The sequence below is a fragment of the Marmota flaviventris genome, chromosome 18, assembly GCF_047511675.1.
Source record: "Marmota flaviventris isolate mMarFla1 chromosome 18, mMarFla1.hap1, whole genome shotgun sequence".
Taxonomy (NCBI): domain Eukaryota; kingdom Metazoa; phylum Chordata; class Mammalia; order Rodentia; family Sciuridae; genus Marmota; species Marmota flaviventris.
The window spans coordinates 16,564,610-16,590,413 of NC_092515.1; the positions used below are offsets into that span (position 1 = coordinate 16,564,610).

Consider the following 25,804-nt stretch of genomic DNA (forward strand, 5'->3'; position numbering starts at 1 on the left):
TTTTGAGACAGAGTCTTGCTAAATTACTTAAGGCCTCACTAAATTGCAGATAAGGCCTCAAATTTGCAATTTCTTCTTAGCCTCCTAAATCACTGGTATTAAAGGGTGTGTCATCTTTGCCATTGTAACCTTTTTTTTTTGTGGTGCTGGGGATTGAACTAAGGGTCTTGCACATGCTAGGCAACTGCTCTACCACTGAGTTGTTTCCAGCCCATGCTTTAATCATTTTTCCCCCTCCTTTTTGGTACTTGAACAGACAGGTACTGTACCAGTGAGCTATAGCCTCAACCCTTTTTATTTTTAGACAGGCTCTCACTAAATTACTGCTTCAAACTTGTGATCATCTTGCCTCAGCCTCCAATGGGATTACAGGTTTGTGCCACACCATTTTTAAGTATACAGTTTAGTAGCATTTAGTACATTCATGTATTGTGCAAACATCACTTCTATCCATTTTCAAAACTTTTTCATACTATTAACAAAACTTCCATGCTTAGTAAGTAAAAACTTCCCTTTTTTCCCCCCATCCTCTGTAACCTCTATTCTACTTCTTGTCCCTATGAATTTGCCTATTCTAGGTCCTTCATATAAGTGGAATCATTTAGTATTTGCCCTTTTGTATCTGAGCTATTGAACAGCATATTGTTTTCAAGGTTTGTCAATGTTGCATCAGAATTTCATTCCCTTATAAAGTCAGAGTAATATATCATTTTATGTATAATCACATTTTGTTTATTTGATATTTATCTGTTGATGAGCATCAGGGTTGTTTCCACCTTTTGGCTATTGTGACTAGGGCTACTATAAACATATATGTATAAATATCTCTGACTCCCCACTTTCAAGACTTTGGCAGTATATACCAAGAAGTTGAATTACTAGATAACATGGTGTTAGCTTCGTCTGTTTTATGTTGCTATAACAAAACATTGGAGGCTAGCTAACTTATCAAAAAAAAAAAAAAAAAAAAAAAAAGAAGCTTATTTGAGAGGCTGGGATTGTGGCTTAGTGGTGGAGTATTTGCCTAGCATGCATGAGGCACTGGGGTCGATCATCACCACCACATAAATGTAAAATAAAGGTATTGTGTCCACCTAAAACTAAAAAATAAATATTAAAAAAAGCTTATTTGCTTCATAATTCTGGTGGTTAGATGGCTCAAACAGCATGGTGTTAGTATAGCTAGCAGGGGCCCCTGGCTGCATTACGACAGAGATGTCAAAAGCAAACTGGTCTTCATGCAGAGAAGGCCAAGGTTTAGGTGGTGTCACTTTAAAACAACCCACTCTCACAAGAACTAGTCCACTCATGAGACTTGACCCACTTTCATGATAGCATTCATTCATTTGTGAGAGTGGCAGCCCTATGACCTGATTATATTCCTCTAGGCCCTACCTCCTGAAGATTCTTCCATCTTAATATTCTTATGTTAAGGACCAAGCTTTCAGCTCATGAACTCTGGGGAATGGGCTGGGGAGTGGACTACAAACCATATCCAACCACAGAACATGGCAATTCTATTTGTAACAGTTTAAGTGCCATCAACTGGTTTCCCCACACCTACACCATTTTACATTCCCACCAGTGATGCACAAGAGCTCCAGTCTCCACATGGTTGCTAACACTTGCTCTGTACTTTTTGATAATTGCCATCCTAGTGGGTACTAAGTGGTTATTGATTCTATGAACGTTTGTTTAAGGTGGCAAATAAGTGACAAGTCAATCAACAGGAAGTGACTGAGTATATTCCCAGTACATATTATCACAGAAATACCATGTAGCGATTGCTTCTTATTCTATATGACCATCACAAATGCTCCTTTATGCTGGCCGACCATCTAAAGGTAGCCTTCCTAATTTAGTTTTAATTATTTCCTAGTTCTTCTGATGCTAATGCTGAGCAAGGATATGCAATGAATACTTATTTTGAAAGAATGTTCAAGTAAAGCAATGTAAGGAATGGAAGAAAACAGAGAATAGTTTATTCATGTTGATATACATGTATTGTTTGGGCACATTATTTCAGAACTCAATACTTACCATTTTCAATCTTATCTCAAGACAAACCTTCAAAGATGTTAAAACCAGTGAAGTACTGTAGTAATATTATCACTTTATTATGTTAAATTTAAAAGAAATTAATATATCTGCAATTAGTCTAAGGCTTAATTGCTGTGTACTTTCATTTTTATCACTCTTCAAAAAGACTATTTACAGTTTTCTGGCAAGCTATCATGAAAAGGGATCAAGTAAACAAAAATCCTCGCAAAAATATTGACTTACAAGCTTCCTTTTCAGCACCACTTTTCCCCAAGGAAATAAACGTGGGGACTGACTGTATCTGGTAGAACTAAAAACAAAATTATGTGGCAGGTCAAAATTGAAGGTGAAATCCAAGAGTTAACTCAAAAAAATAAAATAAATTGAGTGACATGGTATCTTAAAAATTTAAAAATGCTTTTAAAAAATATTTTTTAGTTGTAGTTGGACACAATACCTTTATTTTATTCATTTATTTTTATGTGGTGCTGAGGATCGAACCCAGGGCCTCTCACATGCAAGGTGAGAGCTCTACTGCTAAGCCACAACCCCAGCCCCCAAAATTTTAAAATTTAAAAAAATGTCTAATTTCTAATGCTAATGTTGGTAATGTGAGGGTATTAAAATTTTTGATGTTTCAGTAAAAACTAATTCCAATTCAGAATATAAACGGAATGGTAGGATACTTAAATGTATGTGACCTAACCTGTTCCAGAAGTAAAGACAATGTACAGATTAATGTGACTTGAGTTAATTCAAATAATTGCATTTGTTGTCACCACAATATTAAAAAGTTATCTCATATTTGAACATATTAGCATTGAACTGAGAATAAAATCCATTATATAGTCACCCCTCCTTATCTGTTTCACTTTCTGCAGTTCATTACCCATGCTCAACCACTGTTCAAAATATCAAATGAAAAATTCCAGAATTCAGAAGTTGTAGATTGAGCACTGTTCTCAGTAGCATATTACATGTCCTCTCATTCCATTTGTCCACAGATGTAAATCATTGCTTTATTCAGTGTATCCATGTGGTGTACACTATCCACCCATTAGTCACTTAGTAGCATCTCCAGTTACCAGAATAACTGTTGGGTATCCCAATGTTTGTGTTTAAGTAAACCTTATTTTACTTAATAATGTAAGAGTAGTGATGATGGGAACCTGGGTATGCCAAAGCAAAGCTGTAGGTGAAAGTTCTCAAGTTAGTAGAAAAAAAAAAATTATACACTGAGGTTGCTGTGCTCTACAGTAGATCATTGTTAATCTCTTATGGCACTTAAATTTAAAAATTAAACTTTTATGTTAGCTATGTAGAGGAAAATCCTAACACGTATAGATGTTAAGCATCATTCAGAGTTTCAGGCATTGACTGGGGGTTTTAGAATGTATCCCCCAGAAATAAGGGAGAATTCTATCATATGTACTTCATGTACAGCTTCTTTACCCTTCCATTTTTTTTTTTCTTTTGTACCAAGAATTGAACCAGAGGCACTTAACCACTGAGCAACATCCCCAGTCCTTTTTGACTTTTTAATTTTGAGACAGGGTCTTACTAAATTGCTTAGGGCCTAAATTGCTGAGCCTGGCCTCAAAATTGTGATCCTCCTGTCTCAGCTTCCTGAGTTCCTGAGATTACAGGCATGCACTACCACACCTGGTACCACCTTCCTGCTTAAGAAAATAGTAGAAACAATAGAATGAATACATACATTACCACAACTCAGAATTAACTAACATTAGTCAGGTGAGGTGGTACACGCCTGAGCAGCTAGGCTGGCTGAGGCAGAATTTTGAGTTCAAAGCCAGGGTCAGCAACTCAGTGAGAGCCTGTCTTTAAATAAAATATAAAATAAGGCTGGGGATGTGGCTCAGTGGTTGAGTGCCCTGGAGTTCAATCCCCAGTAGCCACCCCAGCAACAAAAAAAAGAACTAACATTTTGTTACATTTACTTAGAATCTTTCTTTTTAATGGGAAATAGATTATTTTGATACACAACTAAATTGTTCTTTATTATGCTGGTCACATTTCCTTTCCATTTTCCTTTATGCTAGAGGCAACCATTTTTGGGGGCTGTTTATATATCCTTCTGATTCATTTTTAAAGAATTTTTTTTGTAGTTGTAGATGGACAGTATACTTTATTTTTATGTGGTGCTAGGGATTGAACCCAGTGCCTCACACATGGTAGGAAAGTACTTTGCTACGGAGGTACAGCCCCAGCCCCTTATTTATTTCTGGGGCTGGAGATGTGGCTCAAGCGGTAGCGTGCTCGACTGGCATGCGTGCGGCCCGGGTTCGATCCTCAGCACCACATACAAACAAAGATGTTGTGTCCGCCGAAAACTGAAAAATAAATATTAAAAAATTCTCTCTCTTTAAAAAAAATATTTTATTTATTTCTGTGCTCTTGGGGATCTAACCCAGGCTTTTGTACATAATAGGCAAGTACTCTATCACTGACCTCTCTAGCTCCAATTAACTCTTAATAGTTTGTTTATACAAACCTGGGTATGATGGTGACTCATGCCTATAATCCCAGCAGCAGAGAAAGCTTAGACAGGAGGATTCAAAGTCAGCCTCAGCACTTTAGTGAGGCCCTAAGCAACTTAGCAAGACCATATCTCAAAATACAGAAAAGGGCTGGGGATATGACTCAGTAGTTAAATGCCCCTTGGATCAATTCCTGGTACAGGAAAAAAAAAAGTTTCACAAAAAAGCATTTATCTATAACCAACGCTTAAGGTACAGGGGTTGGTTAGTGTTGATTTTATTTAGATTCACAAGGGTATCTCTACAATATATTCATCACTTCAGTTTTCTTCATTCTGTACGATTTTTCATATCTTTCACTGTTAATATACATACAAATTTAATTTGTACTTGACTGCTAGAGAGTATTCTACTCTATGACTATCACATTTTATATATCTATTTCACAAGCAACAGACATCTGTTTCCGATTTCTGGCTACCATTTTTCATGCTGCAATGAACAGACACATTATACTCCCTGTGTACATGTGTTAGTGTTTTGGGTATATGTATATATATTTAAAAGTAGAATTGTTGATTCTTCTGGAATATAATTTAGAAATTCTTTCTTACCCTAAGGTTTTAAAAACACTCTTGTATAAAATTTATATTATTGTTTTGCTTTTTGCATTCCAGCATTCAATAGTTTTGGATTTCATAATAAATAAATATTTTAATGAATAATGACAGAGGTCGCTTATTTTTCCAAATGAAGAAATCAATTACCCTGAGATCATTTTTAAAATAATCCCTAAATTTGGGATGCCACCTTTATGAATGACCAATTACCCACAAATTCAGGCTTAATGGATTCAGTACTCTGCCCCAACCTCAATTTTCTACAACTGCATCAACACCAAATACTTTGATGATTAGTTTTACAAAGTACACATATAGCAAAGCACATAACAAAAAAATAATTGTCTCTCAATTTCAAGTCCTTTTCTCTCATATAGTTGTCTTAATGTATCTCATAGGACTCCCAGAAACATGCTAGTTGGTCTCCATAACTGGATTCTAACTCAACAAGAATGCTCATAAAAGTACAATAATATTTATTGTGGAAGCTTTTTGCCCTGGCTACTTCTTATTAAACATCTTTGTATTTTGAGTTGCTGCAGGATTTCCCACATTTTGTGTCACTTTAATGTAAAATGAGTTTTTTGATATTATTAAGTATAAATTCTGATGGAGTTTTTTCTATATCCAAGGCCTTCATAGAGCTTTAATGAGTATGAATTCTCTGGTGTCTAATGTGATGTGACTTCTGGCTGAAAGATTTCCCACATTCGCTACATTGATAAGGTTTTTCACCAGTATGGATTCGCATGTGTAGAGCAAGAGTTGAGAACTGAGAAAAGGCTTTCCCACATTCATTGCAACCATAGGGTTTCTCACCTGTGTGGCTTCTCATATGTACAGTAAGAGATGAGCTTTGACAGAAGGCTTTCCCACATATTTTACATTCATATGGTTTATCACCTGTATGGATTCTCACATGTACAATAAGTGATGTGATTCGAGAAAAGGCTTTTCCACATTTATTACATTCATAGGGTTTCTCTCCCGTATGAATATTGTGATGTTTAATGAGGTATTGCTTCTGCCTGAAGATTGTTCCACATTCATTACATTTATAGGGTTTCTCTCCAATATGAATTTTCTCATGCTCAGTGAGATTTGATTTGCCACTGAAGGCTTTTCCACATTCCTTACAACTGTATGGTTTCTCTCCGGTATGACTTCTCTGGTGTCTAATGAGGCTTGACTTCTGAATGAAAGCTTTCCCACACCCTTTACATTCATAAGGTTTCTCTCCAGTATGTATTCTCTGATGGATAATGAGGTTTTCCTTCTGGCTAAAGGCTTTCCCACACTCATTACATTTAAAGGGTTTCTTTCCACTATGGATGTTCTGATGTTTAATGAGGTACTGCTTCTGGCTGAAGGCCCTTCCACATTGATTACATTCAAAAGGTTTTTCTCCAGTATGAATTTTCTCATGCTCACTGAGATATGATTTTCCATTAAAAGCTTTGCCACATTCCTTACATGCATATGGTTTGTTTCCTGAATGATTTCTCTGGTGTTTAATGAGGATTGGCATCTTAATAGAAGTTTTCCCACTTTCATAAGATTTTTCTCCAGTATGATGTTTCTGATGAGAAAGGAAGTTTCTCTTCTGGCCAAAGGCTTTTCCACACTTATTACACTTATAGGATTTCTTTCCTGTATGACTTTTCAAATGTAGAGTAAGTGATGAGACCCGAGAGAACACTTTACCACATTCAGTACATTCATGTGATTTTTCTCCAGTATGCATGTTCCTTTGCTCTATCAAGTTTTCTTTCAGGCTAAAGTTTTTTTTACACTCGTAAGGTTTCTGATCAGTATGAATTTCATCATGCTGAAGTAGATCTGAATCAGGCTGAAGACTTTCCAACATTCCTGTCATGCACAGGACAATTCTCCTAGGTTTCCCTTTTTCCTTGTAGCTACTGAAATGCAGTAAGGATGAAAGCTTTTCCACGTTTCACTAAACTTGTGTGATTTCTTTTCAGTATTCTCAGGTATCTAACAAATTTGAGCTAATGATGGGAGATTTTTCTCACACTGATATATCCTGAGATGAGATGATTATAAAAAGGAATGAGATATAGCATTCTCTTTGTATTAATGGTTCTTTCTTTCTTTCTTTTTTTTTTAGTTTTAGGAGGATACCATATTTTTATTTTATTTTTATGTGTTGCTGAGGATTGAACCCAGTGCCTCATGCATGCTAGGCAAGCACTCTACAACTGAGCCACAACCCTAAGTCAATGGTTCTTTCTTATACTGCTTCTTGCATATTTAAGCATAAATTATGTTTCAAATTCTTAAACTGAGTCCCATACACAGAAGTGTAGTCTTGAAGAATCAATGCTGTGCTCCAAGGAAATACTATTTTGTTTCCTCAGTCTATATTTTCACAGAGAACAATGAGACTTTACTCTCAAGTCTTTCACGTTGTATCTTTATTTGTTTATAAACTTCTCAGGTTTATTCTAAAAAAAAAAAAAAATCATCATGGAAAAACAGTTAACAAGTGCCTGTGCCTGGCATGTAGTAAGCATCTAATAAATTAGCTTATCATTATCAACAACATCACTAACTAGGTAAATTGCTTTTCAAAGTGAAAGCATAGTGAATTTTCCCACAATCATTAATATAATTTTAGAAAAGTGCTTTTAAAATAGACTATTCCAGAGTAGTCATCAGTATAAAAGTTCAAACACATATAACATTCATAGGTATATACATCTTTACTTTTAAATATAACCCTACACACACCATGAACAGTAAAATAAGAGAAAATGTAAAAACTAGGCTTACAATGAAGGGCAAATAGAAGATTGGAAGAATGTAGGATAAGAGCAAAACATAAAATGAACAGAGAGAATATAAATAAGGCATTTATTTCTACATCTTAATGAAATTCCACTAAAATTAAAAAAAAAAAAAGGTGAAGGTAGGCAAATACAAAAACTAAAAGCTTGAGACCCCGAAGTGAACAAAGTATTGTGGAATTCTAGAAGGAAAGGAAATGGAGAACTACAACTCAAGGGGACGAGTAAATGTTTACATATAGAATAGGCTGGATTCCCACAACGTTGGTGGTTGCCAGGTATCTACAGATGAATGGATTCTTTTCTGAAAAAAGGATAATCCAAGGTTGGGGTTATGGCTCAGCAGTAGAGTGTTTGCCTAGCATGCATGAGGCACTGGGTTCGACCCTCAGCAACACATAAAAAATAAATAAAATAGGGGCTGAAGTTGTGGCTCAGCTGTAGAGTGCTTGCCTAGCATGTGTGAGATGACACTGGGTTCGATTCTCAGTACCATATATAAATAAGTAAATAAAATAAAGGTCTATCAACAACTAAAAAAGGGCTGGGGATGTGGCTCAAGCGGTAGCGCGCTCACCTGGCATGCGTGTGGCCCGGGTTCGATCCTCAGCACCACATACAAACAAAGATGTTGTGTCAGCCGAAAACTAAAAAATAAATATTAAAAAATTCTCTCTCTCTCTCCTCTCTCTCTCTTTAAAAAAAAAACACCAAAAAAAACAAAAACTCTCTCCTCTCTGTCTTAAAAAAAAAAACAACTAAAAAAATATTCAAAAATAAGTAAATAAAAAAAAAAAAAGGCATTAAGTCCAACTACAACTAATGAAACCCCAACAAAATAATTTAAAAAGAAGAATCATCCACGAGAATACTTATAGACACTATTTGGAGTAATATATATATATATATATATAAAAAAAAAAAAAACCCTAGAGGGATTGGGGGTTTGTGGCTCAGGGGTAGAGCACTTGCCTAGCATGTGTGGGGCCCTGGGTTTGATTCTCAGCATCACATATAAATAAATGAATAAAATAAAGGTCCATCAATGTCTAAAAAACAATAAAAATTTTTTTTTATAATTTTATTTTTAAATTTATTTTTATGTGATGCTGAGGATCAAACCCAGGGCCCCGCACGTGCTAGGCAAACGTTCTACCACTGAGCCACAATCTCAGCCCCCTGGTGGGAAAAGTTATTTTAAATTAAAAAAACAAAAACAAAAAACAACACCTAGATTCCTAACTGATTGCTGCACAGTGAAGCTCACAATATAATTGGGCTATGTAGCTCAGTGACAGAGCTCTTGCCTAGCATGCATGAGGCCCTGGATTCAGTCCTCAGTACTGAAAAAATTAAACATTACAATTCATATCACAAAAAGCCAAGAGAAGCAAAAGAAGATTATTATAGCAATGAAATATTAACAGGGTTCTAAAAAGAAGTGCCTTTGGAAATTAACTTTAAAAGTTTAATGCATTGGAAAAAAAAAAAAAAAGGTTAGGAAATCTCCTGGAATAAAAAGAGAAAGAATGGAAGAAAAGGCAGAAAGTAATAGGGATAGATAGACATGAGTGATGGGAGCATGATATGAGGTTAAGGGAATAATTCTACAAACTGGGCTCACTGTGCTGACCCCGCCCCCAAATACTTTTGCTTTTTTGGTGATGGGGGGAGTACTGGGAAATGAACCAAGGGACACTTTATCACTAAAGCTTCATCTCCAGGCCCCACCTGTTGCATTTGAGACAGGGTCTTGAGAAATTGCTTAGGCTCTCATTCAGTTGTCAAGGCTGGCTTTGAACTTGACAATCTCTTTGCCTCAGTCTCTCCAGCTGCTGGGATTACAGGTATGCACCACCCATGCCTGGCTATGCTTTCACTTTGAAAAGCAATTTACCTACAGCCCTGTCTAGCTTAGTGGGCAGGATATGTTAACTCTGGGGAGCCTTTTTATTGTGAGAGGAGGGAGAAAATACTTGGGATTGAACCCAGGGGCACTTTACAACTGAGCTGTATACACAGCTCCCCCCCCTTTTTTTACTTTTTATTTTGAGATAGAGTTTCACTAAATTGCTTAGGGCCTCTTTGCTGAGGCTGGCCTCAAACTAACAATCCTTCTGCCTTAGCCTTCTGAGTTGCTGAGATTACAGGTGTGCACCACCACACCCAGCTCCCTTTCCTATCCCTTCTAAAGAACCATGCCTGTTACACTGAGTGATATGTCTGAAATCTTTCTGGCATACTTGCAAAAATCAAGGTTTGAAGAGGGGCCATTACACTGCCTCAATTTCATGGAAGGCCCAGCTCTGTAATGAAAGGAATAAAGAGAGTAATGATTGGATGGTCCAACAACTATTAAGAGTAGAAAGGACATTTGAACAAAAATGAATGCAGGGGGCTGGGATTGTGGCTCAGTGGTAGAGCGCTTGCCTAGCATGTGTAAGACACTGGGTTCAATTCTCAGCACTGCATATAAATAAAATAAAATAAAGGTATTGTGTCCATCTATAATTAAAAAAAATTTAAATGAATGCAGGAAATTTTCAAAGAATATAAGAAAATCTTTCAGAATTACAGATTGAATCTATGTATTGAACAGGCCCACTAAGTACAAAGAACATTCCATTTAAAAGGAATCTACCTTGGCTGGGCACTGTAATCCCAGTTGACTTTAAAGCTCCTACTCATTATACCTACAGAGTTGGACTTGAAGACCTTGAAATTGAACCCATCTATAACTGTATCTAGAGACTGTGCTTTTTTTTATGTAGTTGCAATTTGAGGCTCACATGTGCTAATCAACATAGTATATATATAATTAATGATCTACCCTCACCAAAGAAATAGACCCAAAAAACTATTTTTGCATTTAAACCTGGTTACTATAGTGTTTTAATTATCAATATTATCATTTCTGTGTAAAAACTGTCATTAGCATCAATTTCTGTTTTCATCTGTTTGCTTTCAGCAGGCCTGATATATGGATACCCAACTCTTCTGTAAAGAGCCTTTTTCTTGCTCTCTCCCAAAACATTTGTTTTTCATTCTTCAACATCATCCCGATCTTTCTGTCAGAATTTTATGCTTATTTTCTCATAAACCATTTTAAGAACTGAGTCTGGTAAATGCACTGTCACTCATATTAATGCTTTAACTTTCATAATTTAGAGAAAAAAATGGCCTCAACCCATTCACATATCATAAGTGAAAATTCATTTAAAACAAATCATGGATCTAAAACACTACAACTATTAAAGTAAAAGAAAAAAAATGATAGATTTCATCAAAAGTTCAAAACTAATGCTCCTGAATTACAAGCAACAATAAATGTTGGCGAGGACATGGGGAAAAAGGTACACTCATACATTGGTGGTGGGACTGCAAATTGGTGCAACCACTATGGAAAGCAATATGGAGATTCCTAAGAAAACTTGGAATGGAACCACCATTTGACCCACTCCTAGGTTTATACCCAAAGGACTTAAAATCAGCATACTATAGTGAGGCAGCCACATCAATGTTTATAGCAGCTCAATTCACAATAGCTAAACTATGGAACCAACCTATGGTGCCTTTTAACAGATGAATGGATAAAGAAACTGAAGTAGGGGCTGGGGATGTGGCTCAAGCGGTAGTGCGCTCGCCTGGCACGCATGTGGCCCGGGTTCGATCCTCAGCACCACATACAAAGATGTTGTGTCCGCCGAAAACTAAAAAATAGATATTAAAAAAATTCTCTCTCTCTCTCTCTCTCTCTCTAAAAAAAAAAAAAAAAAAAGAAACTGAAGTATAGGGCTGGGGTTGTGGTTCAGTAGTAGAGTACTCGCCTAACCTGTGTAAGGCCCTGGGTTCAATCCTCAGCACTACATAAAAATAAACAAAATAAAGGCAATGTGTCCAACTACAACTAAAAAATAAATATCACCCCCCCAAAACCTGAGGTATATATACACAATAGAATATTATTCAGCCTTGAAGAATGAAATTATAGCATTTGCTGTTAAACGGATAGAACTGGAGAATATTATACTAAGCGATATAAGCCAATCCCAAGAACCAAAGGCTAAATGTTTTCTCTGATATGCAGATGCTAATTCACAATGGGGGCAGGGAAGAACAGAGGTATTTTGGTCTAATTCAGAGCTAAATGAAGGGAGGGGCAGAGGTATGGGGGTAGGAATGATAGTAGAATGAATTGGACATTATTACCCTAATGCATATACGATTACACGACCTGTACAATTCTACATCATGTACAACCAGACGAATAAGAAATTACACTCCAGGCTGGGGATGTGGCTCAAGCGGTAGTGTGCTCGCCTGGCATGCGCAGGGCGCTGGGTTCGATCCTCAGCACCACATAAAAAAAAAAAAAAGTAAAACTAAAGATGTTGTGTCCACCGAAAACTAAAAAGAATAAATAAATATTAAAAAAATTCTCTCTCTCCCTCTCAAAAAAGTTACACTCCATTTATGTACTATGAATCAAAATGCACTCTACTGTCATGTATAACTAATTAGAACAAATAAAAGAAAAAGATGGAAGAACATTACAAAACAACAACAACAAAACTAATGCTCCTCAAAAACAGTGAAGAAAATGAAAGGGCAAGCCATAAGCTGGGAAAACTTTAATCTTGAAAAATACACAAACCAGGCTGGGGATGTGGCTCAAGCGGTAGCACGCTCGCCTGGCATGCGTGTGGCCCAGGTTCAATCCTCAGCACCACATACAAACAAGATGTTGTATCCACCGAAAACTAAAAAAAATAAATAAATATTAAAAAAAAAAAAAAAAAGAAAAGAAAAATACACAAACCAACCCTGGCTGGCTGCATGGAGGAAGGGGAGCAAAGCGATAAACAAAATTTAAAAGAATTTACAAAAAGAAAGCCTGCACTGCAGAACATTCTCAGCCAAATATTCCATGAGGAGGAAATGAAAAACAATGAGGAACATCAGCAAAGGGAAGAACTACACTAAAGGAAAAGCCAATCAAAGAAGAAACCAAGTTAAAAAAAAAAAATAAACCAAAATGACCGGGAATACAAACCATATTTCAATAATAAACCTGAATGTTAATGGCCTAAACTCATTAGTTAAAAGACATAGACTGGCATATTGGATTTAAAAAAAAAGACCCAACAAGATGCTGCCTTCAACAGACTCATTGCTTAGGAAAAGGATGGGAAAAAACACATCACTCAATCACTCACATGGACCATGTAAACAAGCAGGAGTTTCCATGTGCATATCAGATAAAGCAGACTTCAAACCAAAGTTAGTCAGAAGGGATAAAGAAGGTCAATTCATACTGCTTAGGGAATCATACATCAACAAGACACAATAATAATAAATATAGATCCCCCAAACAATGCAGCATCCATATATATCAAACAAACCCTCCTCCAATTTTAAGAAAATATACCAAAACACAATAATACCGGGTGACTTTAACATACCTCTTTCACCACTGGATAGATCTTCCAAACAAAAAATACACAATAGAACTCAATAATACAACCAATAATTTAGACTTAACCAGCATATATAGAATACTTCATTCATCAACAAGTGAATATATTTTTTTCTTAGCAGTGAATAGATCCTTCTCTAAAATAAACCATGTTATTCCACAAAGCAAGTCTTAGCAAATATAAAAAAACAGAGATTCTATACTGTATTCTATCAGACCATAATGGAATAAAATTAGAAATCAATGATAAAATAAAAAATAGAAGCTACTTCAACACCTGGAGACCAAACAATAGCTACTGAATGACACATGGATAACAGAAGACATCAGGGAGGAGATTAAAAAAAAGAAGAAAAAGTCAACAAATAAACAACCTGACATTTCATCTTAAAGCCTTAGAAAAAGAAGAACAAACCAATTCCAAAAGTAGAAGGCAAGGAAATAATCAAAATCAGGGCTGAAATCAATGAAATTGAAATAAAAGAAACAATTGAAAAAATTAACACACACAAAAAAAAAGCTGGTTTGTTAAAAAAATTAATAAAATTGATAAATGCTTAGCCACCCTAAGGAAAAGGAGAGAGAAAAATCAAATTGCTAAAATTTGTGATGAAAAAGGAAATATCATGACAGACACTACTGAAATACAGAAGATAATTAGAAACTACTTTGAAAATTTACATAGTAAAATAGAAAATCTCAAATAAAATAGTAAAATAGAAAATCTCAAATACACGGACAAAATTTCTAAAGGCATATGATTTGCCCAAACTGAATCAGGAGGACATACACAATTTAAACAGATCAATTTCAAACATGGAAACAGAAGACAACATGAAAAGCCTCCCAATCAAGAAAAGCCTGGGACCAGATGGATTCTCAGCCAAGTTCTACATGACCTTCAGAGGAGAATAAATACTGATACTTCTCAAATTAGAAATAGAAAAAGAAGGAACCCTTCCAAACTCATTCTATGAAGCTAGTATTACCCTGACGCCAAAACCAAAGACACATCAAGAAAACTTCAGACCAATATCCCTGAAGAACATAGACCCCAAAATTCTTTTTAAGAAACAAAAAATTTATGTTTTAGGTGTAGATGGTCACAACACAATGCCTTTATTTTTTATGTGGTGCTGAGGATCGAACCCGGGTTCTGCCAGTGCTAGGCGAGCGTTCTACGGCTGAGCCACAATCCCAGCCCCATTTTTTATTTTTATTTTTTAGTTTTAGGTGGACACAATATCTTTATTTTATTTTTATGTGGTACTGAGAATCGAACCCAGTGCCTCATGCATGCTAGGCGAGCATGCTACCACTTGAGTCACATCCCCAGCCCCCCAAAAATTCTTAATAAAGGCCCATGTGGTGACACATACCTGTAATCCCAGTGGCTCGGGAGGCTGAGGCAGGAAGATTGTGATTTCAAAGCCAGTCTCAGCAAAAGCAAGGCGCTAAGAAACTCAGTGAGACACTGTCTTTAAATAAAATACAAAATAGGGATGGGGATGTGGCTCAGTGATTGAGTGCCCTGATTTCAATCCCTGGTACCAAAAAAAAAAAAAAAAAAAAAAAAAAAATTCTGGCAAATTGCATACAAAAACATTAAAAAGATAGTGTACTATGATCAAATGGGATTCATCCTAGGGATGCAAGGTTAGTTCAACATATGGAAATCAATAAACGTAATATATTATATCAGTAGACTTAAAGACAAGAATCACATGATTATCTCAAAAGATGCAGAGAAAGCATTTGACAAAATACAACACCTCTTCATGTTCAAAATACCAGAGAAACTAGGGATAGTAGGAACATATGTCAATATTGTAAAAGCTATCTACAATAAGCCCATGGCCAACATCATTCTAAATGGAGAAAAGTTGAAAGCATTCTCTCTAAAAACTGGCAAGACAGGGATGTCCTTTTTCACCACTTCTATTCAACACAGTCCTTGAAACTCTAGCTAGAGCAATCAGACAGACAAATGAAATTAAAGGGACACTTATAGGAAAAGAACTCAAACTATCACTATTTTCAGATGACATGATTCTATATTTAGAAGACCAAAAACATCTACCAGAAAACTTCTAGAACTAATAAATGAATTCAGTAAAGTAGCAGGATATAAAAATTAATACCCATAAATCAAATGCATTTCTATACATAAGCGATGAATCTACTGAAAGAGAAATTAGGAAAACCACCCCATCATAAGAGCCTCAAAACAACAACAACAAAAAACTAAACTTGGGAATCAATCTAACAGAAGAGAAAGAATGAAAGAACTTTTGTTTGTGGTGACGGTGGTGAGGGGAGTGAGGGGAGGGGTGGGACTGTGGGGATGGTAAGGATGGTAGAATGAGACAGACATTATTACTCTCTCTATATGTGTGATTACACTACTGGAGTGACTCTGAACCATGTACAGCCTGAGGAATGAGAAGTTGTACTCCACCTGTGTACAAAATGTCAAAATGCATTCTACTATCATGTACAATTAATTAGAATAAAAAATAAATAAAAAATGCACATACACACGCAATTAAAAAAAATTAAAAGGACTGCCAACCCAAGTGAGAGTGCAAAGCAACCACAACACTCTCACATTGCTGGTCATAATGAAAAATGGCATAGCCACTTTGGAAAACTGTTCTATATCTTGATTTTAGCATTGGTTGTATGTTTATACACAATTAGCAAAATTTATCAAATATTTAAGGTGGTGACTTATTTTATGTAAGTTATATTTCAAGTTGAAAAGGCAAATCCTTCTACATTAGTGCTCTACAATAATCATGAATGATTTAATGATAACCTAGTTTATGCTCAAGACTGCAGATAGGAAGGATAAAATGCTGCCTTTTCTCTGAGTTTCATGTATGTGGCAGACATCAAAATGACAATATGAATATAAGTTATTATACAATTACTATCCAAGTTGCTCAGAAGCTATGATATGTGATGGGAAGCAGAAACTGGAGAGTTCGGGCTAGAAGCAATAGGAATGTCTTAATAAAAATGAAGCTCAAAGTGGGGTACAGTAATGCTAGTTACTTGGGGGGCTGATACAATAGGATTATGAGGACAGTCTGGGCAATTCAGTGAGACTCTCAAAAAATAAAAATAGCTGGGAATGTAGCTCAGCGGTTGAATACTCCTAGGTCTAATTCTAGTACCACTAAGTAAGTAAGTAAATAAATAAATAAATAAATAAAAAAGAAGCAGCTCAAGGTTAAATGAAGAATAGAACCTTATTAGATGAACCAAAAGTAAAGGTACAAAGAAGCTCCCGTCCACCTATGAAGCTCATGTCAAACCCATGAAAAAGGTGCAAATGATATTACTTAAAATAAAACAATAATTATAATCATCAACTGTGGTAGAGAAAAGATTGAAAATATACTAATAGCCCCATTACCTCCAGTGGAGTGTAAATAGCTATTGCTTAAATAAATCAAAGATTAGGGGCTGGAATGTGGCCCGGTGTAGAGTGCTTGCCTAGTATGATGAGGTTCTGAGGCCCTGAGTTCAATCCACAAATCAAGGATCAAGACTAAAAAAATGTGGGGCTGGGGTTGAGGCTCAGCAGTAGAGCGCTCGCCTAGCACAGGCGAGGCCCTGGGTTCAATCCTCAGCACCACATAAAAATAAACAAATAAAGGTATTGTGTCCAACTACAATTAAAAAATTTTTAAAAAGTCTAAAAAAATTTATGAAAATAAAGGTAGGTAACCCAGAAAGCTTTCCAGATTTTTCAGAAGAAAAGACATGCTCAAAACAAGCAGAGTCAAAAGATTCTATAAAGATAAATATGGGACAGAATATAAAACACAATTTATAAAAGAACTGGGCTGGGGATGATGCTCCATGGTAGAGTACTTGCCTAGCAGACATGAGGCCCTGAGTTTGATCCTCAGCATTATAACAACAAAAAGAACCAACACCAGCCATATTGTTCATGCCAATAAATGCAATTAGAGCAAATATGACTATAAAAAAGCACTATGATAAGCTATGTAGAGTATTCTCAGGCCCTATCCCACATCTCTTCTGTCAGACAAATCTGAGGTTGGGGTCCAAACAATCTGTATTTAATATGATTTACATGCCTGTGTTTAGCAATTCCTCATATTGCAAAATCCACCTATCCTCTCGCTACATAAGACACGTATCTAAAACAATATATATTAGAGATGCTGAAAATAATATACAATGAAGATAAAATAAAGAAGATACAAAAGCACATTAATAATGGAGAAAACAATGGGGCTGGGGATGTGGCTCAAGTGGTAGCGTGCTCACCTGGCATGCGTGTGGCCCGGGTTCGATCCTCAGCACCACATACAAACAAAGATGTTGTGTCCGCCAAAAAACTAAAAAATAAATATTAAAATTCTCTCTCTTTAAAAAAAAACAAACAAAAAACACAAATGGTAGCAACACCATTACACCCTGTTAAAAAAAAAATAATAATGGAGAAAACAATTTCTCTCAATTTATGAAATCAAATGTATAAGAACATATAAAAAATAAGAATATAAAGAAAAATAAGCCAAGTCCAATGGTTCATGCCTATAATCCCAGTGATCTGGGAGGCTGAGTCAAGCAGGAGGATTGCAAGTCTGAGGTCAGCTTGGGCAACTTAGGGAGACCCTGTATTAAAATACAATAAAAAGGGCTTATGGACTAGGTCAATTCTAAAAAAGGACAGGCAAAATACTCTGACTAAAAAAGTAACAGCAATTACAAAACAAAAATTAAAACTTTTTTTTTTTTTTTTAAAGATCTAATGATTTAGGCCAGGGGCAGTCACATGTACCTTAAATCCCAACAATCTGGGAAGCTGAGACAAGAGGACGTTAAATTCAAAACCAGCCTCAGCGACTTAACTGGAACCTCAGCAATGTAGAGGGACCCTATCTCAAATAAACGTAAGTTTGGGCTGTGGTTGTAGCTCAGTGCTAGAGCACTTGTCTAGCAAGTATGAGGCACTAGGTTCAATTCTTAGCACTATATATAAATTTAAAAGAAAAAGAAAAAAAGAGTTTAACAAACTCTTTGGCTAAAAAGGATATTTTAATAAACTTCAAAATAATGACAAATATTACTCATGAAAACAAAGTACAGTAGAAACTATGGAACATATTTGAGCAAATGCTTAGAGAAGAACCTTTAGAATAAATCTTTCCAATATTTAAAGAAGATATAACAACAAAAAGAAAATTAACAAAAAGAAATTTTAAAAAATTCATGAGTTGATTCTTCGGGAAAAATTTAAAAAGGAATAAAAGAATAAAAGAGAAAAAAAAAATAAAAGCAAAAACCTAGTGAAAATTACCTCTAAAACTGAAAATGTAAACAAAAAGAAAAGGAACAGAGACAATTATATTTCATTAACCCTAAGGCAGAGATGACTTAACATGTGAATTTCACCAAAATTTTTTTTTTTAACTTTTATTTTATTTTTTTTACATAATTTATTTATTTTTTTAACCATACGATTTATTTTTATTTTTTTTTTAGTCATACATGACAGCAGAATGTATTTTGACATATAATACATACATGGAATGTACATACATCAATCATGTTGTCTATTCTATTCTGCTGCCCTTCCTATCCTTCCGACTCCTCCCCTTCTCTCTCATCCTTTCTCTCTATCCAATCTAATGTGACACACTTTTTTTTTTCTTTTTCTCATTACAACATCATATATGTATTCTGTATAACAATGAGGTTCTCCTTCCATCTTCCATGCAACTCCCCTTCTCCCTCTTTTTCCCTCCCACCTCTCTTCCCTATTTAGTGGTAGTCTTCTTCTCATGCTCTTCCTCCCTATCCCATTTTGAGTCACCCCCCTTATATCAGAGAAGACATTCGGCATTTGTTTTTTAGGGATTGGATAATTTCACTTAGCATAATCTGCTCTAATGCCATCCATTTGCCTGCAAATGCCATGATCTTGTTATTTTTTAGTGCTGAGTAATATTCCATTGTGTATAAATGCCACATTTTTTAATCCATTCATCTATTGAAGGGCATCTAGGTTGGTTCCACATTCTAGCTATTGTGAATTGTGCTGCTATAAACATTGATGTGGCTGTGTCCCTGTAGTATGCTCTTTTTAGGTCTTTTGGGTATAGTCCAAGAAGGGGAATAGCTGGGTCAAATGGTGGTTCCATTCCCAGCTTTCCAAGGAATCTCCATACTGCTTTCCAAATTGGCTGCACCAATTTGCAGTCCCACCAGCAACTTTTATTTTTTAGTTGTGGATGGACACAATACCTTTATTTTATTTTTTCGTGGTGCTGAGGATCGAACCCAGTAACTCATGCATGCTAGACAAGCGCTCTACCTATGAGCCACAACCAATTCCTTCACTAAAGTTTTAATAGATAGTAATAATATTACTATTGATTTTAAATTTCCCAAGTTACTTTTTTTGGGGGGGGCGGGGGCTGGGCTGGGAATTAACCCACAGGTGCTCTATCACTGAGCTACATTACCCCAGCCATTTTTATTTTGAGACAGGATCTCATAGCTGGCTTAGAACTTACAATCATCCTCCTACCTCAGCCTCCCAAATATCTAATTACTTAATATGGGAAAATATGATATACAACAGATCAGGGCTTAATGTACTATATTCCTAATAAGAAAATAAAAGATTACTTATCCTTTGTAATTAAAGCCCCTCATATTGTTATAGGCATTACAATCAACATCCTTCATACACACATTAGAACTGAATTTTTCACACTGTAAGTAACGAGGCTGAAGTAGCTAACATTATCTGAGTACCAGGTAAAATGGTCCTTTCTACAGTATTTTTCTTCTGGTTTAAAAAATATTTTCAAAATATCAATTAAAATGCTCTAAAGGAAAACAAACTCTTCAATGTATCCTGTGTAAATGATGACCTATTAAAATGGGTTGGGGAAGAAACCACACTACCTATTTTATAAAGAGTTTTACTAGAACATACCCAAATTCATTCATTTTCTTATTGTCTATGACTACTTCAGTGCTACAATGCCTGAGCTGGGTAGTTTTAACAGTAACCCCATGGCTTACAAAGTCTAAAACACTTATTGTCTGGCTCTTTACAGAAAGTTTGCTATCTCCCTGTTCTCAGTGTGTCCTCTCTTTTCCAACTGTCTCTGTTGCCAGGCACGGTTGTGCACGCCTGTAATCCCAGCAGCTTGGGAGGACAAGGAAGGAGGACTGTAAATTCAAAGTCAGCCTCAGCAAGTTAGAGAGGCCCTAAGCAACTCTGTGAGACCCTGTCTCTAAAATATAAAAAGGGATGGGGATATAGCTCAGTGGTTAAGTGCCCCTGGGTTCAATCCTCAGTACCAAAAAAACCCCAAAAACAATAATAAACAAAAACAAACAAATGGCATTGTTAAAACAGCTCTAATCACAATTATTCACTAGGCAACCTAGAAGGACCCCTAATCCTTAAAGGACCTCAAAGACCAAAGATACCATACAAATCTGTACAATTTACCACATGACTGTTATATGACAAGAAATCAACTCCTGCATTCCTTAAACTAGTATAGTTAAGGTTCATTGTAGTCACTTAGCTTTACATAATTAGTACACTTATTAGTCCTGTCTCACTGCTTTACCCACTGTCTCAGAGATGCCTAACAAATGTTAATTAGTGATCTGTACCTCTCTTTAACAACTGATTCACATATTTAACTCCTTCTCAACATCTCTAGTTGGATGTCTACTAGGTATTTAGTTTACTTCCCCGAACCAATTGCTCCTGAATTCTTCTATCTTTAAATAGCAACCTAATCTCCCAGTTTCTCAGGCATACTTCTCTTTTTCTCAGATCATACATTCATTATACTATCATTTCTTTTTGGCTGTATCTTCAAAATATGTCCCAAATCTGGCCATGTCTCACCTCCTTATTGGGACCACCAAGGCCTAAGCCACATTATATCTTGTCTAGATTATTTACTAGGTTCCTCATTGGTCTTGCTACTTTTGCTTTTATGTCTTCACAATTCTCAACAGAGCAGTCACAGTAATAAATCAGGTCACTCACTGCTCTACCTAGAAGCCTTCTTCTATACTTACAGAGAGTCGAGGGGCTATAAATAAGGAGACATACTCTGAACTTCCTATCAAGTGTATGTATTAAATTTTAAGAATTATATTATTTCTTCTTAAAAGTAGCAGAGAAATGATCTAGTAGGATTAGTAATAAGTTCCAAAGTTGTAATATTATTAAAAGTCAAGAAGCAAGGAAATGTTAAACTATAATGACTCCAAGTAGGAAGACAAAAGGAAATGAAACTAATGGGATAAAATTCAATTCTGAGGCATTGAACAGTGAAAGGAGGGCAAAAAGACAGCAGTTAAATTGTAAAGAAAAGTATCTACACACTAGTTTTTATTAAAAATATTTTTAGTTGTACATGGACACAATAACTTTTTATTTTTTTAATATTTATTTTTTAGTTATAGTTGGACACAACATCTCTATTTTATTTATTTTTATGTGGTGCTGAGGATTGAACCCAGAGCCTCGCATGTGCTAGGTGAGTGCTCTACCACTGAGCCACAAACCAGCCCTACACACTAGTTTTTGAAGAACTGAATGCTTAAGGAAATGAGTCTCAGTAACCAAAGAAAAGTGAAAAATGGAGAGTGTCAGTGAAAGGAGAACAAGTATGACAGAGGCTATAAAACTCAAGAAAATTGGCCGCGGGTGGTGGTGCACGCTTGTAATCCCAGTGGCTGGAGAGGCTGAGACGGGAGGATTGTCGAGTTCAAAGCCAGACTTGAGGCACTTGCAACTCAATGAGACCCTGTCTCTAAATAAAAATACAAAATGAGGCTGGGGATGTGGCTCAGTGGTCGAGTGCCCCTGAATTCAATAACAACAACAACAAAAAAAATCATAAAATTAAGGCTATAATTGAGAGACTAGTCTCTAAATTAGAGGTTAGAGAGGCAACAAATCTTCTAGAATCCGAGCAAAAGGAAGCAAAGAATCTGGAAACCCTCCCTGAATAACTATAATGAGCCTTTATCTGATTCATAACTGCCAGGTTCTCACTCACCTAGAGAACTCTTTATATTTCTTCTCGATTATCCATTGATCTTTTTGTTTTAACTGGTGACTTTAAACTTGTAAAGAGACAAAGTGACACAGAATCTGCGATTATGGTTGGGAGTCAAAGCAGCATGCTAGAATTCAAGCTGAGTTCTTAAAATCCTCAAAGGTTTTCAAAGATAAAGAGAATGCAGCTCCTGGAGATTCATGAAATATCTGGCCTGCAATAGATAACAAGGTTACTATGGTTTGGCTATGAAGTGACCACTCCCCCCAATAAGCCCTTGTGATAGACAATGCAGAAATGTTCAGAGGTAAAATGATTAGATTATGAGAGCCGTAGCCTAATCAGTGAATTAATCCACTCAATGGATTAATAACTTGAAAGGATTACTATACTGGGTAGTTAACTGTAGGCATGTGGGATGTGGCTGGAAGAGATAGGTCACTGGTAGACTGTCCTTAGGGATTATATTTTTCACTCACGGCTCATCATGCCCTGTTTCCTAGGTGCCAAGGGCAGAGCAGGATTTCCTCTACCATGCCCTTCCCCCATGATGTTCTACCTCACCGTGGGCCCAGATCATTAGAATAAGGCCACCATGAACTGAACCTTTGAAACCATGAACTAAAATAAAACTTCTCCTCCTCTAAGTTATTCTTGTCAAATATTTTAGTCACAGCAATGAAAGCTGACTAACACATTATGATAAGGCTTGGGCACGTATACATATTAAAAGTACTTATAATTTCCATCTCAGGCTAAACCCATTATTCCATTTTAAAAAGTTCCACATATGCTGGGTGTGATGGCACATGCCTGCAATCCAGCTACTTGGGAGGATGAACCTGGAAGATAACAAGTTAAAGGCCAGTATGGGCAATTTAGGGAGTCCCTGTCTCAAAAAATAAAAAGGGCTGGGGGTATGGTAGTGCACATCTATAATCCCAGCGATTTAGGAGGATTCCAAGTCAGGATTAGCAACTCAGCGAGACCTTCAGCAACTTAGACATTATTTCAAAATAAAAAGTAAAAAAGTCTGGATATGTAGCTCAGTGATAAGCACCCCTGGTTCAATCCCTAGTTGTATAATATAAAACAAGGCTCTACATATTTCAGATATGGAAAACAGAAGATAACTTATTTTCAGAAACTATGAGTCTGAGTTATCATAGTCTTCAGAATCACAACCTCAACAGGTTTTTAAAAAAATATACATATTTTTAGTTATAAATGGACACAATACCTTTATTCATTTATTTATTATTTGGTTCTAAGGATCAAACCCAGTGCCCCACATGTGCTACGCAAGCACTCTACCACTGAGCTACAGCCCTCTCAACAATATTAAGCAGGTATCACCCCAGGCCTTGCTCTTGATTGAAATCAAATTTTGGGGTACCATTAACAACATTTCTCTTATAAATGTGAAGTCATCAACCTTGAGCAATATGGACAAAATATTAAGGAAATTATTCTGATAGTATTCATAGCTCAGAGCTCTTAAAAATTTTAGAGGCCTAAGTTTTATTAGGTTAGTTTACCCTAGGAGAAATTAAATGTAGTAAGTGTCCCATAATTATATGCCCATTCACTGATTCAGCAAATACATTTATCTAGTATATGTTATGAAGAAAACTTGATTTTCAGTTTTTAATGGGTTATGACAGAGAAAAAGGTCAAACTTACTCAGGGGCTTTTCTCCTACTCAGATGGTGAGAGCCTTAAAACCTGGCTTGACAGTGCTATGAGTGCTGAAACAGAGAATACAAAAGGGAGAATGAATGGAGGCAGATTGTAAGAGGCAGATATCAGTAAAATATTTTGGATGTAAAGACTCTGAAATTCCTGTGCATAAAAATGGACCCCTAATACTGGAATTGTTGCTGCTGATTAAGTACTTTGAGGTGAAAAAGATGACCAAGGCCAAAAATGTAGGAACACCAATAACAGATGGACAAGGAGAAATAAGACCTGCCTTCTTTATAGCTTTTACTAGTTTTTTAATATTTCAAAACTATTGTTTCTTTAAGAGTTTTTGTACCCTGGTACTTTTTCATTTAATTGAGACTGTGGGTAGAAGAAAATTTGTTTCACTACATTTACATAGGTCATTTGGTATGGGGAAAAACTGGTTAGGACTCAAGACTTCCCTGCCCTTTGCGACAAACTAGGGAGTCTTTAAACAGGTTCCTTGACCTTTCTTCACTAAAGGCAGGACAACTAGCTTTCCAATTCTGTGCTGTGCAAACTACCTTTTAAAGTTATTCCTTAATTCAAGACTTCTCAAAGCAGGTCTACCAAAGTTTCTCCAAAGTATTAAGAAATTCTTACTAGGAATCTAAGCACCCAACAGCACATTATTCTGAAATATTTTTTTCTTTTTTAAAAAGGTAATGTTGATTTCATCTTCTACTCCACAATGGGTCTGTTTTTATATGACACTTTTAAAATTACCAACTTAGTTCCTTAGCCCTTTCCCTTTCTTATTTTCCAGAAAAGCGCACCTTTATTGTTTTAGAAACGAGAATAGGGAGGATTAGCGGTTAATTTTCATCCTCACGAACTTGGAACTATTTCCAACTCTGCAACCCCAAACTAACCCTCACACCCTTGGTCACCCACCCTCAAATACATCCCAGATTCCTCCAGTTCCCCCTGCCCCCATCCGCAAAAGCTCTGAACTCAGCAAGTCACAGGAGGCGACATCTGTCACTTCAGCCTCCCCAGGCCCTTCGCAGGCGCTGCGAACCCTCCCCAAAAGCCTCCCTGGCCGGGTTCAGGACTTAGAAACCCAGGTCCTACCAGGCCGAAACCAAACTCACCAGCAGACAAAGACGACGATGGCGAGCCAGAAGTTCTGCGCCTGCGCACTCCTGAGGCGGGTTAGCGTTCCCAGAGGGCCCCTGGGCTCCGCCACGCCGGGCTCTGAACCCGCCAGGACCAACCGATTTTGGCGGGTCGTCTGCCTTTTTTTTTTTTTTTTTAAACCGTGGATTACATTTCCCATTAGTTTCGGTGGTTCGAGTAGCCTTTTCCGCGAACTCTTTCTGCCAGAGCTTGTGGGACTGTCTCCCCGGTGGCGGGGTGTAAGCAGACCGAGTCTCAGGACTCAGCTAATTCTACCTGCGTTTACCTCCGGGAGAGGGCAGTGGTGTCCCAACAATAAGCGCAGCTCGGACAGGGTGGTCCAACATTAAGAAGGGGCTCCTGGGGTCTTCCAGGCGCAGTTCGGTGATGTAGCAACTCCCTGGACGGCTCGAGGCTGGCGCCCTCACGT

General features: G+C 36.6%; 1 protein-coding gene across 3 annotated transcripts; it reads right to left on the reverse strand.

The window, feature by feature from the left end:
- Nucleotides 1-1,953: 1,953 nt before the first annotated feature.
- LOC114097445 (zinc finger protein 260) lies at nt 1,954-25,804 on the reverse strand. 3 transcript variants are annotated; one of them, XM_071605043.1, is made up of 4 exons: nt 25,350-25,804; nt 24,214-24,278; nt 22,531-22,744; nt 1,954-7,623 (listed from the first exon to the last, which is right to left on the reverse strand). In XM_071605043.1, exon 4 carries the CDS (start codon nt 7,032-7,034, stop codon nt 5,805-5,807), a length of 1,230 nt encoding a protein of 409 aa, XP_071461144.1. In that variant the 5' UTR covers nt 7,035-7,623; nt 22,531-22,744; nt 24,214-24,278; nt 25,350-25,804; the 3' UTR covers nt 1,954-5,804. The 3 variants fall into 3 exon arrangements, 2 of the variants coding, with proteins under 2 accessions (XP_071461144.1, XP_071461145.1); XR_011705369.1 differs by lacking the exon at nt 1,954-7,623 and adding an exon at nt 18,831-22,281; XM_071605044.1 differs by lacking the exon at nt 22,531-22,744.